This window comes from Alligator mississippiensis, chromosome 2 (assembly GCF_030867095.1).
Source record: "Alligator mississippiensis isolate rAllMis1 chromosome 2, rAllMis1, whole genome shotgun sequence".
Lineage (NCBI taxonomy): Eukaryota > Metazoa > Chordata > Crocodylia > Alligatoridae > Alligator > Alligator mississippiensis.
The window spans coordinates 62,549,647-62,569,965 of record NC_081825.1 but is presented as its reverse complement, the minus strand read 5'-3'; the positions used below and the strand labels follow the sequence as shown (position 1 = coordinate 62,569,965).

The following is a 20,319-nucleotide window of genomic DNA, read 5'->3' as shown; positions in this document are numbered from 1 at the left end:
AATTCATTTTTATTAACATATAGCTAATTTTTAAAAGCTACCCTTTAAATAACCCAAAAAATAATTTATACATCAGTCAGGTTAATGTAATAATTTCAGGATACTGATAAATTCCTAATTCTTTTTCTGAAAATGCTAATATGCATAGAAAACTGATACGAGCACAGCTTATTTTGCACAACTAACAGTCAGGTATCTGGTTCATTAATTTGGTGGAAAATGAATAATTTTGGTGAAAATAAGGGTGGCAATTATGAGCAGCATGTGGCATGCCAATAATTGTTAGTAATTGTAAAGAAAAGACTAATGGCGTCTGATAAACATCCCCTGCACAAATTAATATTCATGACAACAGGTATGCCCCTGGAAAACTATGTGACAGTGAAAATTTTGCATAGTGTATTTCATGGAGGGCAGTTTTATCTTCATAACTAAGAAATGGCAGAGGAAAGTTGTGGAAGTTTTAGAGATTATGGTAAATGCATTTCTAAATAGCAATGTTATACCAATTGAGATATGCAATGAGTAGTATTATCATAAGCATTCAATCTTAGCCCAAATCCCATTCCCTTTGAAATCAATGATAAAATGGATTAAGCCAAATCCCTGCATGCTTTTGAAAATCCCACCGTATGCCATTTAATAAACTATTTGGATGCATACTAGGGGAAAATCCAGATTGGTCTGTTATGTGCTTTCAAGTAAGGCTTTTCTTCTGGTCCCAAAGAATCAGGGTTAAGTATCTGTGACTCCAGTGTAGTCAACAGGTAGAGATAGGCACAAGGGACAATTCAGAAACTGAGAGCTACCTAGAAAATAAAACAACTGGAAAGGATGAGCAAAGGTGAACTAACTTCCCTTTGGTGCTTAGGTATCTCCTTTCACTCAGGATATAAAGCCCTCTTCTGATAGCAGGCAAGTAATGTTGCCACCCATAGTTTACATTATAACCTAGCAGTAAGAATGTTTGCCAAGTAAGATTTTGTTTTGTCCCCTCTTCTTCTGACCCAATTATTCTTTCACACATCACAGCTTCAAAAGGAAGGACAGGCTGTTTTCCCATCACTGCCATTATTCCAACCTTGTTGCTAATAGGGCAACTTCCATGGAGACAAGTTTGAATCCCCATCTCTGAGAAGGGCCTAAAACCCAGACCTACCATTTTCTGAATGAGTGATCTAAGCACTGGGAACCAAAATGTATTCTACCTATTAAAACACTGGAACAGGTAACCCAGAGAGGCTGTGGAATCTGCATCCTTGGAGGTTTTCACAACCTGGCTAGACAGAGCTTTGGCTGGGATGATCTAGTTGGGGGTGGTCCTGGTTTGAGCAGTGGGTTGGACTACATGACCTCCAGAAGTCCCTTCCAACACTAATTTTCTATGATTCTATTACACATCTGGATGGATTTAAGTGCTGAACTGCAAATCTACTCCACCCTGTTCAAGGCCCTCAAAATCTATGAATGCATCTACTATTATAAATACCAACTTGCCCTTTAAGACTGAGTGACAAAAAAGCAATGAAAAGAAGTAGAACCCACTCACTTTTTCCTTTAACTGCTTTGCACTAACTACCCACTGCACACAACTAATAGGTGGAAAAGAATCTGTCTCTAAGCCCCCCTGTCCCTACATATACAAGTAAAGATGCTATGGGATCTAAAGCTTGAGCCACATAATTATGCCTCCTGTCATGCCACATGTGCTAGGCAGGAGGCATGATTGTGAGATCACAAAGCAGATCCCATCATGCCTTATTGCTGGTGCAGTGGGCATCCAATTCTGGAAAGGAGGTCCCCCTGCACCAGCAAGAAGCAAGTTCCCATAGGTGGGAGCCCCCTCAGCTGACAGAGCTCCCTGCCATGGAGGTGTACCACACACCCCTATGGCTAGGAGACCACAGCTGCTGCAATCTCCCAGCTGCATACCATTGGAACATGCAACCTAGAGAGGCTGTGGAATCTTCTTTCCTGGAAATTTCCAAGAGGAGGTTAGATCGACACTTGGCTAGGATGTTTTAGTCAGGGATGACTCTTCCTTGAGTGGAAGGCTAGACTAGATAACCTTGGTCCCTTCCATCCCTACTTTCCTAACTGTCCTGTGACTATATGATCCATTTAGATATCAGAGAGACTGTCTTTTGCTACAATCTGAAATGGGAATGTCACATGCCAAAAGGAAAGAAAGTAGCCTGCTAAGTACATTTGTTTACTTACCTTTATAATACCTGAATGAAAAGATAAGGGATGTTTTCAAGCCGAATAGATTGGTTCTTGAAATACAATGTAGTGATTAGAGTAGTGATTCCTCATCACCATGCTTTTAAAAAACATTTTAAACATTTTTCTTTCTTTAAAATATTTCTTACCCTTTACCTCTACCTGCTCTTCCTTGTCCCCTTATTGGTGTTATTCAAGTGATAATCATAATTAATAATCAGGTTTGGCTGGTATTTCATTTTTTAATAAAATCAAATTACAAGAAGTGTACCTTCAAAAGTTTTCTCTTTCCTTTTCTTTAACAACAGATGTGTATCTGCCTTCTTACCTAGACACACACAAAAAAAACCCCAAGTACCTAATGATTTCATATCTGGATGTCCCTACAAAGAGATTCATTTTGTGCAGCCAAATAAAGGCTTTCAGATAATTTGTCATTTAGTGTCAGTGATATTCAGCAGTCAGAAATATTGCATAGATGCTACCTCAGTGATTGGTAGCTTAAATCTCATCTTTGTTATCACTCACATAAAAGAATGTAGCTTCAAGAAGTTAATCCATTGCTGATCTCTCTTGTCTGTGCAAGAGTGCTAAAAAAATTATGAAACATCAAATTCCAGTTTCCTATGACTACTTAATAGATATTTAAGTCGATTTTTATCTGCCAATACTTCTAGTCAAATAATTATATACTTCTATAATTTACTTCATTCTAAGTACTGATGGCCCTGACTGTTGTAGCAAATACATCACCATTATTAATCAGTTTCATCTTCCCTAGATGCATGTAGTTGGGTACATGAGTAATATGTTCCTTATCTTGCAGATGAGGAATTGGGGTATATCTTAGGATAAGTGGCTTGTCCAAGGTGTTAACAAGGTCAGAAATTCCTGACTGATCCAGGAATTTAATCCAGGTTTCCCGAGTTTCAGTGAAGTGCTCTCTCTGCTAGATGAGGGAGTAAGCAGCCTTCAAGGGGTTAATTTGCACCCCCTGGGTTCACTCAGCTGTTGTTTCCCACATTGCTGTGGCTGCAGCAGCCACTTGAGTGACCCAGATCCTCTTCCTTCCTCTGACTTCCACTTTCTGCCCTCATGCCAGCACTGTGGGTCAGCATGGCATACTGTACTGAATAAGTTTGTGGCCCAGAGCACGTGGCTCAGAACAGCATTGTGCTGCAGGAAAATCTGTGGCCAGGGCAGCTAAGGATGAGGACAAGGTACCCATGCCTTGGTGCATGGTGCAATAGGGAGAGTCCTGTGTGGGCAGTACAGTAAGCGGGTGCTCATGTGGTGTGTGGTCCCTGCTGATGCAGCCTATGGGGTGTACAGGCCCTGGTCACTTATCAATGGGACATCCCTGTACTAGGTTATCTTTACTTATTCAGGACTACCTCCCATAGTCTCTTGCTGGAACTTTAACTTTCAACAAAGCACACTGGTACAATGTGAGGTTGCCCACCAAATGGAACACCACTATTGATTATGATGGATCCAGAATCTTGATATAAGGAAATTATAAGATAGAGAAGACAAAACTAGATGATAAAAATAAATAAAATCAATGTGGTTAATTGCATTGGGAAAAGAAATAAAGAATGTGACCATTGTAATGGGTTTAAAAAGGAAATGGGCAGTTAGCAGAGGAAAGTGAATAGAATGCAGAAAGTGGAAAATTCAGACAGGCAGAGGGTCCAAATCCTTTCTCTCTCATGCATACAACACCTGGCCTCTCCCTCTACCTGCACCCTTCCAGTATCCTGTGCAGCTATTCTGTGAAAGAAGAAGAGGTCCCAATGAGCTTCAATTGTAAAAACCCTCAAAGGAAATCTTTTAACTTAAACTTTTTTTAAAAGAACATCTTCCACTGGATACATAGAGTAGACACAGCTTATCAGCATGTGGTTAGAGTAGAAAACTGAAGTGTGCCAAATAGCTTGTAACATTAGGTACATTTCTTTACACTAAGTTAAGCATGTGTATAAGCACTGTCTTAAGAAATCAAGCACTTGCATGAGTGTTTTCTTGATTTAGAGTCATAAAGGAGACCAGATGACCAGTTTCTGGAACAATTCACTTCTCATTTGTCTTGACAATAGATTTTCATTAATTAATGTTCTTTATCTAGATTTAGGAAGGGAGATGGCAGGGACAAGTAGTTGAATACAATGTGGCTTGATGTTTTTTGGGGCCTGGGAGGTTTTGTCAGGGGGTTCCTATTTAATGGATATTTTTGTTTTTCAGACTTGAATCTCCAACTAGATCTTTAATAATGGAAGCTCCCAGGGGAGTGCAAGTTAGCGCTGCTGCAGGAGACTTAAAGGCCACCTGCAGGAAAGAACTGCACTTGCAGTCCACAGAAGGGGAGGTAAGTTTTGTGCAGAATTGAATGCTCTGCAGCTCTGTCCAGCCAAATGCACAAGAAAAATGAAAGCATGCTGTGTAAGAAGTACTACATGCAGGGCAACATAAAAACCACATGGAATATTCTGTGATTACCCAAATTAGAAATGAATTTACTTAAGTCATACTCTTTCATCATTATTTGATTTCTAAAAAAAATTTGAAGTATTCCATTTTATTCACACCATTACTTTCAGGAACAAATATACTAAGAAAACCCATTAAGTGTTTGCACTCAAAATTGTACATATTATATGGAATGAAATGCTGCAGGTTACTCAAGTCCTTCACTAGATCCCTAAAAATGAGTCAGTTAATTGGTAGGTTAGGAATTGACTATGCCCTTCACAGTTAGGATTTTGCAGACTGACATGATATGACAAACCAACCAATAAATCATAAATTTTGAATAACACTTTGGTGAAGCTTGAGAGAGAAAAAAAATCTAATACTCTGTAATTGCATTACTTAGGATAACAGATACTTTGATTATCATTATCGAAGAAGTTAAATTGATTATATTGAATCAATTTGACTTTGCTGACTAGCCAAAGAAAGTTAAATTGATTAGATTCTTTACCCAAGTTCCTCATACGCGTAAGTTTAAACATTTAATTTGCCAAAACACTGCCTCTGGATGTCATGATATTCTAGTAGGGTTTTCAAAACCATTCAAATAAAAAAGGAAGTACTGTTGTCACAAATATTTTACTCATAATACAAGCATCTGTTAAAGACATTCAATAATATCAACACAAGCTGACAGGTAGGTTTGGCAAAATATTGTATATGAATACTTGTTAAATTCCTAAACTGCCATTAAATTTTCCACCAATTAAAACTGTAAACCCATCTGGGATTTCCCAGATGGTTAGTTCCATGCTGGTTCAGTAATAGTTGTCATGAAATCTTATTACTGTAACTCTCCACCTCCATTTTTTATCTACTAGGAGATATTTAATAAAGCAAAATGTTTCTTGTAAATTCCTTAATTCCAGCATTACTGTGAAGTTTTATGTTCGGTAAAACTGCCGGTACTGCACAGTCTCAGTGGCACCTGGGGCGTTTCTGACCCTACTGTGCAGTAGTGGCAACATTACAGTTAGTGCCTGCTTACACTGTCGCCACAGCGATGAGCTACATTGCCATAGCTTATCGCTACAGCGACGTAGCGTCTCATGTAATGTGCTCTGTGAGTAAAGATTTGATGATGGATTTAATGTTTCTTCTAAAAGGGCACATTTCCCTTTAAAAAAACCAACCATTCATAACTGACACTAACTAGTGTATTTTTTGGCAGTATCAACAGGTAGTAACCATGCTGTCATTCAGTTTGGGCTAAACTGCTTAATTGCCCCTAAAGTTGTTCTTCTTACAACACAGATTGATGCATACTGGTTGGATAAGTTTGGAAAGGTTTGGTAGTTGCTGCCCATGTTTTAAGTTCTTTGTGGATACACAGGGGGCTTTGATGTTCAGGGCAAAATAATCCAACACCATTTGTGAGTGCTAAATTGTAGAATAAAAAGATAAAGCAGGTATGTACAGGAATAGTATATGAGAAGTATTACATCAAGTATATAATAATTAAAATTTAGTCATACTGAATAGTTTACAGCTTTTTCTTTCTTAGCTCATGAGAACTCCACTTTGAAAGAGTTTTTATTTTTATTTTATTAATAGAACATTTTTTCAAATTAAATCAGAAGCTTAAAAGCAATCCTTGCTTTCTATGATAAACAAATCCCTTGATCACTTTCATATATGCATTAGTGCACTATTTTAAGATTAGAAGTTTTGTACTAGAAAAGTACTACACTTTATTTTTGTATAGTTCATATACCAGCTAACCAAATTGTACTTTATAACATATGGAGATTTTTACTTATTCTACAAATTCAGACAAGATAAATATAATGAATTTCTATTTTTTTTCTGAAGCATAATTATCTCCTTCATATGCTAGCAATTATTTTTATAGTACTTGAAATCAACCACTAATAACAAAATCTAAGAACATTTTGGATTTACTTGGATTAAATTATGAAAGATATGCTCCCCTTTTATTTAGCAATAACCTTGATATTATTTTTTGAAGAATTTAAATAAGTTTACCAAATCCCTTTCCCTCAGTCCTATTTCTCTTATATAATATGATTTATAGTCATTCCTGTCATAAACTGAAAACTTTTGCAAGCATTCTGGTTTCTGCTATTCAATACTTTTTCTTTTTATTTACTTCAGTATCACAATAATCTTTTTATTTGAATTATAAATTATAAAGAATGATCCCAGATTGAGTACTGGAGGCTATAATTTACTTTCAGGTTCTGCTGCTCTTTATGAAGCACTTGAGCTACACCCTTGTGATTCAAGAGATCAGCAGAATCCTTTGATTCAATTACAGCTTGGCATTTAATTGTGAGCTATGAATTATTCTATAAATAAACCATAGCCAATGGCTTAAAGTAGCATCATTTACACATAAAATAGAATTAGAAGCTCTGGGCATTAACAGATTCCATCAGTTCATATAAGAAGAAACATTCCATCACTGAAAAATACAAGCCCATGGCTGCTAATTGACTATTGCTTCTTCTACATATAAAGACAGTAGACAAGATCAAAGATATTCACATCATGGTATTTTCTTCCTGTAATTACCATTTTTTGCAAAGCCTACAAATGCATACAAATATATCATACTATAAATAATTCAGCCTAAGATGATCAGATGGCTAAAGGAGTATTTGATGGTGTCAATTCAAATATTGATAATATGATTTAAGTGATTTTGATGAAAGATTTGTCTTTGAAGGAGAAGGATGTCTATCTGGACCAAGTTCTTATGAAACCAAATCTAATCCTGATTCTTGTGGTATTCATTTTTTCAAACAGATTATTTCCATGTAGCCAAGCCCCTCCCTTTTAGCAACATTCACTGTCTAGTAGGGCTGTGCGAAGCTTCAGTCCCTGATTTATTCGGCAGAGATTCGGCCCACTTCGGTGGCCAAATCTCTGAATCAGAATTGAATCAGAGGATCTTTTAATCTCTCTGAATCGAATTAGAACCCTCCAAATCAATTCAGAAAGATTCAGAGATTCAGACATAGAGACAGTTTTAAATGTTTTTTCTACATTCCTCTAGGTAGCAGGGGCTCATGAGTGCTGCGATACTGAGGCACATGGAGCATCCCACAGAAGTACGGGGGGCTCCCCAATGCGCTCGGTGGCAGACCCAGAGGCACTTCCAATCCACTTCTAGGTCCACTGGGGAGCATGCTAGGGAGCTGCCTATCCTTGCCCGGCGCAGTGACTCAGGGCACCTGGGGTCCCCCTGTGGCTGATCTCTGAGCCAGGGAGGAGCGGGCGGGGGGGCCAGTGTACTCCCTGGAGGACCCAGAAGTGGACCAGAAGTACTTCGCGTCTGCTTCCAAGTTCACCGCTGAGCACATGGAGGGCCTCTTCCCCACTCCTGTGGGATGCTCCACGCACCCCAGTATTGCAGCAATCATGAGCCATGTCTGCTACCTCAAGGTATGTAGAAAAAACTTTTAAAACTGTCTATGTCCAAATTGCTGATTCTCTGAATCATCATTGAACCTTCAGATTTGGATTCAGCCAAATCAAATCAGGGACAGAGATCCGAATCAAATCACTGTCCCTGATTTGGGCTGAATAGGGCCCACTTCAGACACTCCTACTGTCTAGCAAAGGCCAAATAAAATAAAGGAGAAAATTACTCATATACACAAACATACTCACCTTTACTGTCACTTTGTTCCCAGCCCTTTCCCCATTTTTTGTCCAGTTTTGCTTTGCTATTATACTTTTAGACTGCAAGCTGTCTGGGGCAAAAGAATGTTTTAGTTTGCTTTTTTTATATACCTTCTTGGATAATGAGGTTTGATTCTTGGCTGGGGTCCCTCTAACTAGCCTACTAATAATGATATGACTATTTGTTGAAAGTATTAATTTAAACTTTATACATGTGTTGTTCTCTACTTCTTCCTGTATTTCAGTTTACATCTTTGCTGAAGCAGAGTTAGTTCTGTACAGAGTGGGTTATGTTAGGGTATATTTTCTATATCTCATTGTTAGATTGTTTGATAATCTTCTGAAAGATGTGGTAGAAACTCCATTAATTTTGTCATCTAAAACATTGCAAAATGTCTAAGAACATATTTATGTAGGAAATAACACTGTAGTAGAAGAAAGCATGTGCTAAATTTCTAAATAGCGTCCATTGTAGCAATTTACCTTCCATTGTAGCCCTTCTCAACCTTTTAGGATTTTATTACTTTCTAGTCTTTTTAAAGTTTCTATGTCCATGATAGATTTTCTTCTGTTTGCTGTTTTAGGGTGAGTTTCCTCTTATATTTTCTTTTCAATATCATGGCCTTTTAAATCCACATGTTTTTAAGGATGTTAGTTAAACTTGTCCATTTAACCAACTTAAAAAAAAAAGGAAACTTAAAAGGAAAAGATACCCTACTCAAGTGAATTCATTAAACTATAACGATAAATTAAATTGGAGAACCAAAGAACTAGCATGGAACAAAACCAAACAAATAGAATGAGGTTTCTTTTCATATTGTCTTCAAAATATTTTATGGAACATAACTAGCTACTTGTCATCCTATATGGTAAGTAAATAAATAATAGGGCTGAAGGGGAGTACCTCAACATTTCTTTGGAAGAAATGCTGATTTGTCAATGTTGACACTGATTAGGAAATGTTTTTGTTTTGATGAGTTTCTATATGATATATTTTTCAATATTTTCAAAATCATTGAGACATTTTCAAGTTAATTTACTATTATATTTATCTTCAACTATTTATCTTCATATAGTAAAAGGACTGGGATTTTTCCCAATTTGAAGGCAAAAGGCAAAAAGGAAAAAAAACAACCAAAAAACCCAATACCCCAAAATGGAAAAAGGCAGGATAAAAAAGTATATTTTTCAGACTCATGTAGAGTAAGAGCTATTGCTTCAATCAAGAGACCAAATGAGGGCCGTACCAGAGACTGAGCTTACACAACCAAGAGTCTTTCGGATTCTAGTAAGAATGGTCAGGGCTGATGACATGGTCTGTGACTTCTACCTTCATCTCCTCTTCTCACAAAGGGTCCCTCTTGAGGTTAATGATCCTTTGTTTCAGGATTCTTGCTAACTCAAAAAAATAAGGCCTTATACTTTTACCTTCAGTTTTATGATAATGAGTCTGGATTGTCCTGTGTGTTTTCCTCCCCCAACAACAAAAAAAGCAGTGAAGCCAGTTTTGTGGACTCTTTCAGCCTCTCCCTTCATGGTTTGAGGGTTTATAGTTGCCATACAGCCTAAAAGAGGGCCTTTAAAGGTCATAAATATAATTGATTACAAATTTTCCAAGACAAAACCCAAGCACTTGGTCATGCATCCTCAGCGTTTCTTATAATTCATTGTGGTATCTCGTGACAACTGTCAAACCTTTACTTGGTGAAAACTATTATGTCTTAACTGGAAGAAAACTACAAATGATTGTTCCATTTAGAAGAAGCTGCTTGCAGTTTATTAATCTAAATTCTACTTATAATGGAAATAATAGAAGTTTGTATATGTTCCATAGTCACATATTTAGTATTCCCTTACATGCTGCACTGTGTCTGTACCTGCTTTTAAAAGCTGGTCTTTTTTGTATGTATTCAGAAAGAAAACAACAATTGCCCAACTGCTTTCAAACAGTTAATTAGGGAGGCCTCCAAAAAGAATCTTAATATTCTTACTCATTTCTTGTGCCTCCCCACTCTGCAGAGCCAGAGTAGCTGGTTGATATCTATCACTGATCTAATTAGTAGGCAATCCCTTTTGCTGAGGAAATATGGAAAGTTGTGGTCTTGCTTCTCTACACTAAGATTTTTCCCTCCAAAATTAATTTGTAATGAAGGAAAATGTAGGGCCCAGTTTCACAAGTTCTTCATGTGTAGAACTCCTGTTATTAAGTTGCATTAGGTATATATCTGTGTATTAAGCACCAATAAGGTGTTTGGAGGTGTACCAGAAAGAGAAGAGGACAATGTCCACACAGAGAGGAGTTTATGCTCTAGCTCAGAGTCACTTATGAATCAGCATCGAACCTTCAAATTCAGATTCAGCCGAATTGAATCAGGATAGTGATTCGAATCAATGGATCAAATCACTGTCCCTGATTCGGGCGAAATCTGAATCTATTACGGCACTTCAGACACCCCTAGTAAAGAGCAGTCTCTCATGCTAGATAAAGCTCTTTGTTTGTAAGTACAAAAGGCCATGAGTAGAGCCTGAGCTGTGATGATAACTTTAAACATCCTTACATTCTCCTGATCTTGGGCCACCATGCTTCACAGAATTCATTGAAGAACTATTGGGCTGCAGACCCTGCCAAGCACTCTGCTCCCAAGTATCCACCTCAGTTCTGCCTCTAGAATATTACCTCCCTACCTATCCCAAAATGTAAGCACTTTCAGAGTGCATCTTGAAAGGGGACATTTTCTTACACAATTATTGCTCCAGGAGAATAAAACACAGCATAAAAAGAGGCTCATTTCATATAGCTGGAGAATGCTCTTTCATCAATTATCATTGAAGTTTGGATTTTTTTTTGCCAAAGGGTTTAATTTACTTTGAGTTGTTACTTATAAAGATCATTACATCACAGAGCTGTCTTTTCAAATAATATTTCACCATTTCATTTCCTTCTGTTACCACTCCATTTGCCTGATTTTCATGTTGCATGGACAAATCCATGCCTCAAAGCAGTTTACCAGCAGAAGAAAACAAGGTTGCTTCTCTTTCAGTTGTAGCAAAAAAAAAAATCCAGTTTGGTGACAGCACAGTGTGAAACAAATCTCAGATGGAAATTAATGAGCAGCTAAGTTTAACAAAGCCTGCTAATTTAATTAGTAAAAAAATTCTGCCAGGTTCACCTGATTTACACCAGAGTAATTCCACTGAAGTCCCTGTTTTACAGCACATCTACATCAGAAGCTTTCATGAGTGTAACTATGCTAATGCAAAAGAAAAGAAGAAAAACCTTTATAGAAATTTATAGATTAGTGTTTTATCAGACAAAAGGGGGTAATATGATAATCTAATCTGATCTCCTGCATAACACAGGCCCTCAAAATTACCTGAATTAATTCTCATTTGAAGTAGAATACATATATTAAAAAAAACCTCTAACAAGTTATAAAATATCCAATAATGCTGAGTCTGTTACCATCATTGGTAATCTATTCCAGCAATAAATCACTTTCACTCTTAAAATTGTGCCTTATTTCTAGTCTTAATTTGGATTTTGCTGTTGCTTTATCTTCTAGATTTGAAAAATCCTCTAATATGAAATAGATAACAACCTGTGTCAGTGTTGACCCTTTTTATAGAACAGAACACAATTAACTTTTTCCTCTAGAGTTTCCACCATTTACTGAAAAGCCTACATGAATTCTCCAAAGATCTCCAGAGCCAGTTGTTTTAAAGTTTTTATGTGCAAGTTATCTAGAGATGAATAAAAATGTCTAAAATTAGTAGGTGCTACTGAACATGCTTCCAAATTACTGTTAGAATGGAACACAGACATTTGATTTGTGGCACATTATAACCTGCCTGACATCCGATAACACCAGGTAACCCCTCTCCATTTTACCAACTACATTCTATCACCAGGTCAACATTCTCCCCTTCCCCCACTCCCCAACATACCTGTGTCACTAACTCCCATTAACACCCATCCCCTCTGATCTTCCCTACCATTAATTTGCATTTTCACAGACCTGCATTTTGCATACTGGCTTAAGCTTCTATTCCACCCAGGAGAGCATACAAACCCCAACAGACTCTCCCTATGCCTGAGAAGGGTGCCTGAAAGAATGTAAAGAACAATTTTCCCAACTATTTAGTTGATCTAATAAAAGGAATCATGTTTACCCAAAGAACCTTGTCTGCCTGTGTCCTTAAACCCACACAGCTATAACCAATACTGTCAAACGTTTCTGCATTTTCTTTATTAGTCTTAACAGTTCTGCCATCATCAAAAACATTGTTAGAATTCATTTTATTCATTATATGTTAGGCCGCCTCTACATGTTACAGGTACGGATGACCCTTGCCATTAGCGGGGGATGCATTCTTGTATCCCTTGCAAATGGCGAAATCCGTGAATAAGACACTGCGTTCATGAACATAGTATGCCTGGTGGCTGGGGGTAAGAGGGGGGAGGTGCATGGCTCCAGTAGTGATGGCAGTGGGAGCCTAGCGGCGGTGGCAGGAGCCCAGTGGCAGCAAGCTCATAGCTCCTGAGGAGCTCCTGTAAGTGCATAAAATGTATTTAAAATGCGGGTTCGGCATTCACGAATATTTGAAACCACAAATGCCAAACCCGGGAATAGCGAGGGTTTCCTGTATTGCTCAATAAACTGATTAATTGCCCAATTACCTTAAGACCACCTACACATGCAAATAGGTATCATACAATAAAAAGTTCCAACCAAATATAAAGTTAGTCATAAAAAATGTGTATTAATTTTATAGCTAGGGACCTACCGAATTCATCATGGAAGTAGGATAGATATACTGTGGCTCCTTAAATCTTGCAGGTTCCCCCACACCCCTCCCCCCCCCAGTTGGTCGTGGGGCCCCACTTGTGGCTTACTCCTGATCAGTGGGAAGGTGAAAATTGCAGTTTTAAATATGGCACAGTTTTTGCCTCCTGCTACTGATTGACTGAGGGGCCCTGGACAGCTCTGCTGTTTGCTGCTGACTATAAAAAATGGTGCTGTGTTTAAAATCATGGTTTTAGCTTTCCTCCTGATAAGGAGGGAGCAGTGGGGTCCTCCACTAATCAGCAGCTAACATGCAAGATTAAAGGAGCTGCCATGCACCCTACTTCCTCCATTAATTCAATAGGTCCTTATTTATAGCTGATTGCTGTCCATCTTTAATTTGCATGTGTAGCAGGATCACTCCTGTGGCTAGTTCTTCAGCTGATGAGGCTCCCAGCCACAGGAGTGTGCCTTGCCTAACGTGAAACCCCTGAGCCCTGGGGATCACAGCTGCAGTCATCCCCCAAGCTTGGGAATGGTTGAAACCCTCACCCCACATAGGGCTCTCCGTTCTGACGGCACCTCATTCACAGCCAGGGTCGAGAGACCTGCAACTAACAGGCCTCCAAGTCCCAACTGTCCTTCACATGCAGCTGGAACTGAGAGCCCCACAACTGATGGGGCTCATGGTCCTGGCTGCTACTCACATGTAGCTGGGAACAAGAGCCCAGCAACTGTTGGGGCTCCTAGCCCCAACTAGACCTCATGTGCAGCCAGGTGCAATCTGGGCTGGGAGCCCTGTCAGTTGCAGGACTCTCAGTCCTGGCTGCATGTGGGGCACAGCCAGGGCCAATATTCCTGTCTGTCATGGGGTCTCTTGGCAATGGCTGCCTCCTGCCATGCCTGTGTAACACACCTTTACCTGCATGGGTAGTAGGCCCCTTAAAATATTCTTCCTTCTGGTCCCTCGACAGTGCTGGGCATTGATAATAACTTGTGTCCTTTTGCTTTCTATATTCTGAAGTTTCTAACTTTTAGTTTATATTCAGTACTATTAACTTCCCCTACTCCCATTAGTTATTTTATTATATTTTTCTTTCTTGTTCTTACATTTATTATAACTGCTTTGTCTTTTGCTGTTTGCAGGAGATAATTTTTTTTTTTTTTGCAAGTGTAACATTCTCAGTCAGTTTTCTGGCATCTAAGCAGTTCCCAATCAGAATTCAAGTTGTCTTAAATTATTTCTCCCATCCAATATGGATCAGAATTATTTCTTCTTTTTTATAAAATTGGCCTTTTGAAGGACCTAAGATATTTATTGTTGGGTTAGGTTGTATTCTGTTAATGGATAACACATGATTACTCCCACTTTCAGTCACTTCTAGTTTTTAGTTCTGTGATTCATTTCCTTTTTTCAGTCAGAAATATAGAATTCTCCCCGTGTTGGTTGCAATGTTTTGAATTAGGAAAACATCACCCATAAAACTAGAAATTCTGAGGATTGCGCCTACATGAGATCTTTGGAATAATTCATTTAAATTTAATTGTCAGGCCAACACAGTGTTTTTTCCCTAGCCTTTGCTTTAAAAAAACATTATTCTTTTCTCTGGTATAGTTTGCTAGTCTTTAGCAGACAAGTAGTACCTTATTTTAAGGTTTACTTCTTTGAATGCTCATCCATGAGCATGCATAAATCAATCTATTTCTACATTGATTGTGACAGGGGAACAGGTACTGCCAGTTTTGACCTTTTCCCCATCCCCACATGACCCTTTTCACATGGGCAATAACTATTGATTTTAAAATTCAAATTATGCTCCCCAACAGGTATAAATAATAACAGGTAGGTCAAATTATTCTCACATATCAGAAATTTTAGTTCTTATGTTCATTATTGGTTCATTACCAACATTGATGCAATTCATGAAATACTTCTCTCCAAATCCTATTATATCTTGATTATTCTGTTTCTCAACATCTTAGTTTTGTTTTAAATGAGTATTCTTATTCCTTTTTTATATTTGCATTTTGTTATTACATACCTCTTTACTAAGCTTTTTGAGACAATTATCCTGGCGCATGTCCACGAGGGGCCAGCAGGGGAGGTTATGCTTAGGGGCAACCAACATGGGTTCATTAGAGACAGGTTCTGTCAGACCAACCTGGTGGCCTTCTATTACCAAGTCACAAAATCCTTAGATGCAGGGGTAGCAGTGGACATAGACTTTCTGGACTTCAGGAAGGCCTTCGACACTGTCTCTCACCCCATTCTTATTAAAAAAAAACTAGGGGACTGTGGCATCAACACCTACACAGTCAAATAGGTCACTAACTGGCTGGAGGGCTGCACCCAGAGAGTGGTGGTGGATGGGTCATTTTTGACCTGGAGGGATGTGGGCAGTGGGGTCCCCCAGGGCTCAGTCCTCGGACCCGCGCTGTTCAACATCTTCATCAGTGACTTGGACGAGGGGGTAAAAAGCACCCTATTCAAATTTGCTGATGACACTAACATGGGGGGATGTGGGCACACTATAAGGGAGGAATAGGCTGCATTTGGACCTAGACAGGTTACAGGGGTGAGCAGATGAGAACAGGATGGGTTTCAACACTGACAAGTGCAAGGTGCTGCACCTGGGGAGGAAGAACCAGCAGCATACCTACAGACTGGGGAACTCCCTTCTTGTCAGTGCAGAGGCAGAAAAGGATCTTGGAATCATTATTGATGCCAAAATGAACATGGGCCAACAGTGTGGGGACGCAGTCAGGAAAGCCAACCGCACCTTGTCATGCATCCACAAATGGCTGTCAAGCAGGTCCAAGGAGGTGATCCTCCCCCTCTATGCAGCACTGGTCAGGCCGCAGTTGGAATACTGCGTCCAGTTCTGGGCGCCGCACTTCAGGAGGGATGTGGACAGCATTGAGAGGGTTCAGAGAAGGGCCACCCACATGATGAGGGGGCAGCAGGGCAGGCTCTATGATGAAAGGCTAAGGGACCTGAACCTGTTCAGCCTCCACAAGAGAAGGCTGAAGGGGGATCTAGTGGCCTGTTACAAACTAGTCAGAGGGGACCATCAGGCATTGGGGGAGTCCCTGTTCCCCTAAGCACTAGAGTGACTAGAAATAACTGTCACAAGCTGGCGGAGGGTAGATTCAGACTAGACATCAGGAGGCACTACTTCACAGTCAGGGCAGCTAGGACCTGGAACCAACTTCCAAGCGAAGTGGTGCTGGCTCCTACCCTAGGGGTCTTTAAGAGGAGGTTAGACGAACACCTTTCTGGGGTCGTTTGACACCAGTATTTTTTCCTGCCATGGCAGGGGGTGGGCCTTGATGATCTGCTCAGGTCCCTTCCAACCCTACCAACTATGAAACTAGTCTGAACTAGCTTCCCTTCTAAAAATATTGGTTTCCCTTTTCCTGAGTTGGAGACCATCGAAACCATACTTCCCTCTACCCCATTGAAGATACAGGAAGTTATCACTACTTCAGAAACATCAAATACTCCACTTTATGCCTTACCTACCCATTGTCTAGACTGACTAGTGAGTCCTTTGATGTCCATCTTCCTTTTAATCATGAAGCAGAAAGGATCACTCAAAGATTTTCTTGTAGCATCCTTCTGGTACATCTATTATAGGGGCAGGCAATTATTTTGGGCAGAGGGCCACTTACCTAGTTTTGGCAGACTGTCGAGAGCCACATGAGTAGTCCCGCCCCTTGACAGATGTCCCACCCCCTGGTCACCATCTTGGGACCAATGTCTCAATGTCTTGGGACCAGGGTCCCAGGGCCAGCACCAGTGAGGCCCAAAGCGGGACACAGGCTGGCAGGGGTCTGTGGAGCTGGGCTAGGCTGCACCAGGAGGGAGAGGGGGCAGTTGGCCCAGCTCCATAGAGCCCCTGCTGGCTGGGACCCCACGCTCCTGCCACCCTGATCTGGGCCCCACCAGTACTGGCCCTGGAACACTGGTGCAGGCCCCATGCTCCCGTTGGCTCCTGCACCTGCTCACTCCCAGTGCCCCCCAGCCCTGCAGTACAGGTGGGGGGGCAGCACACAGCCCCAACCCCCTGCTCACCAACAGGGAAGAACCTGGTGCTGAGCATGGGGAAGAGTAACCCCTTGCCCACCCCATGGCCGGCACTCCCTGCTGCAGGTGCTCTCAGCCCACACAGGGCTGTCTGGAGCAGGCACAGGCAGCCCCACACAGGCTACAAGTGGCTACAGCATGGGGCACCAGCCACAGGGTGAGTGGGTCCACTTTTTCCCCTCATTCAGCACTAGCTTGTAACCCAGCCCTGCTGCCAGCCTGGGCTCTGCACCAGCTCTGGGCTCACCTGTTGGAGCTGCGCACAGCTGCAGCAGCTGCGGCCCCCCCCTACTTGCCACACCGGGCAGTGTTGGCTGCTGCTGCTGTCCGCCCAGAGATCGCACGCTGGGCAGCCCACAGGCAGCAGTGGCGAACACTGCCTGGCATGGCAAGCGGGGGGGGTGGGGCCACATCTGTTGCCGCAGCACAGCCCTGATGAGCAAGCCCGAAGCTGGCATGGGGTCCAGGCTGGCAGTGGGGCTGGGTTACAAGCTGGTGCTGTGTGGGGGGAGGTGGAAAGCGGTCCCTCGCCCCCCCCCCGTGCCTGACGCCCTGTGCTGCAGCTGCTCGCAACCTGCATGGGGCTGCCTGTGCCTGCTCCAGACAGCCCCACGTGGGCTGCGAGTGGCTGCAGCAGGGAGGGCCGGGAACAGGGAGGGGAGGCATGCCTTCCTATGTGCTGGGAAGGATCAGGGATGGAGCCTGGGGAAAAGCTGAGCACAGGGTGGGAAAAGTGGCCCCTTGCCTGCCCTGTGGCTGGCATGCTCTGCTGCAGCCACTCTCAGCCCACGTGGGGCTGTCTGGAGCAGGCACAGGCAGCCCCATGTGGGCTGCGAGTGGCTGCAGCATGGGGCATCGGGCATGGAGTGGGCATGGGACTACTTCCCCCACCCCCCCGTGCTCAGCTTTTCCCTGGGCCATGTTTCCCCAGGCTCCTTCCCTGCCCAGGGTCCTCACTTGCCCTTCCCTCCACCCTTCCCCCTTACCTGTGGTTCTGGTGCCATGTCAGCCATGTGGTCCCAAGCCAGAAGCCCTGGCTGGGGCTTCCAGCTGGGGGGGGGCAGGGCTGGGTGGGCCCTGCAGTTGTGGGAGCCTGCCGAGCTTCTCCTGGATCCTACTGCCCTTGGTTCTTGTCATTTTTTATAGGAACCAAGGGCAGATAAATATTAATTTTCTAAATTTTTTAGGAGCCCCATGGGCTGGATAGAATGGCCTCATAGGCCAGATCTAGCCCACGGGCCATATTTTGCCCACTCCTGATCTGTTATCTGAGAGGTATATTAAGAAGCAGTGTCATTAGTGTAAACAGGTATCATTGCCAGTGGGTCATTGAGCACTGACCACAAAAACCCATCTATTGCATCATGTCTTGGATCCAGGAAGACAGCACACTACTTTTTCTGCTACCTCTTTCAGTACTTTCTTCTTTCTATTCTTTCTCAGCATTGAATCCCAACTCAGTGTTCCTGGGGCAGCTGGAGATATTTTTGTGGTTATGCTTAGTTTTTTGAGACTGAGCATCCATCTATAGATTTCTCTTGTACATCTCTCCATTACATTCAACCAGCTGGATCTTTCAATATATTTTCTCCAGTTTTCACATTCGTAACATGACTGTATGCACTGAACTTCATAAAATTCTAACCGGTTCTCTTCTTCTTAGTTTCTCACATTGGTCATATTCATCTGTCTGTAGCTGAGGCTTAGAAATACTTCCGAAGTGTTTTTTTCTCAGTCTACAGAAAAGCCCTATGTAACCATTCACTATTAAAAAAAATATGCCTATTGAATTGACCAGTAGTATATATGCTATGCCATTCTACATTCTATACATTTTTATTAGGCCTGTGCAAAGCAGCAAGTATTTGATTCAGATTTGGATTCAGCTGAATCAGAGGGACAGTGATTTGACTTGTTGATTTAAATCACTGTTCTGATTGAATGTGGCCGATTCGGATTCAAAGATTCGGTGCAAATTCAGAGATTCAGCCATAGATTATAATGAGTAATCACTAAAATACCTATAATTTTGTTATTTTTTTGAAGATTCAGATGTCAGCAACAGGAATAGTAGCCCCTTCTGAGGGCATGTAGCCTGCCAAGTTTCAAGGAGATAGGCACAGGGGTTTCTGTGAAAGTATACCTCAAACTGTTCAAACACAGCTTTATATGTTGTTTCTATATCCCTCCCCCAGAACACTGTGATTGGAAGGGAACTCAGACAAAGATCACAGTCACTGGCCAGCTATAGATGTCAATATCAGAGCAGTCTTCCCGCCCCCACCTCCCCCCAAGTCTTTTCCATATATGGAAGATCACCCCATCCCCCTCTCTCTTCTCCATTTCTGTTTTCTGCAAGCCTTCTGAATCTCCAAATCTCTCTGAATCAATTTGGAGGCTTCTGATTTAATTCAGACCTTTTAATGGGTCTCCCAGTTCTATTCACATTCGGAGATTCAGCTGCCAAATTGGGTTGAATCTCCTCCTAATTGAATCGGCTACCAAAGCTTCACACAGCCCTAATTTTTACGTGTAATGTTGTAGATTGATGTTAAAGTGAAAATATTGACTTCCAGTAATTTATGTGGTGTTTCAGAACTTCTACGCCTTTTGGATGTCATATATTACTGTCTCCGGGGCTTATACTGGCACTGGAAATGCTGTCAGATTTTTAGTTTTCAATGCTTCATTTAAGATAGTGGTCAATTTTGCTTCAGCTGTGGTTGAGCATCTGCATGGAACTCGATTACCTAAAATATCTCCCTCAGTCATCTCTCTTTAATTAAAAAACAAAACAAAACCATGAAAACCTCTTTTGTTCAGAGGCATTTTTCCTTATAACCTACCCCTATTTTATTCATCTCCATTAATGACGTTTGTTATAGTGGTGGTACCTAATCAGCATCCTGAGCAATTTGGCAAGTGGGGGAAGTTCTTTATAAAAATTATAGAAATGTGGTCAGATAAATGTGTAATCTCATTAGCCTTTCCAGGCTAGGCAACTTCAAAATATTTTTAATGGGTGACAGTACATTTTTAAAAGTC

At 41.2% G+C, this 20,319-nt stretch overlaps 1 protein-coding gene across 1 annotated transcript in view; it reads left to right on the top strand.

The window, feature by feature from the left end:
* SGCZ (sarcoglycan zeta) overlaps positions 1 to 20,319 on the top strand; it is a 779,950-nt gene that overhangs the window by 745,955 nt on the left and 13,676 nt on the right. The window contains exon 11 of the mRNA XM_059721776.1: positions 4,468 to 4,591. Within this exon, the coding sequence (XP_059577759.1) occupies positions 4,468 to 4,591 (124 nt within the window). The remainder of the gene's footprint in view (positions 1 to 4,467; positions 4,592 to 20,319) is intronic.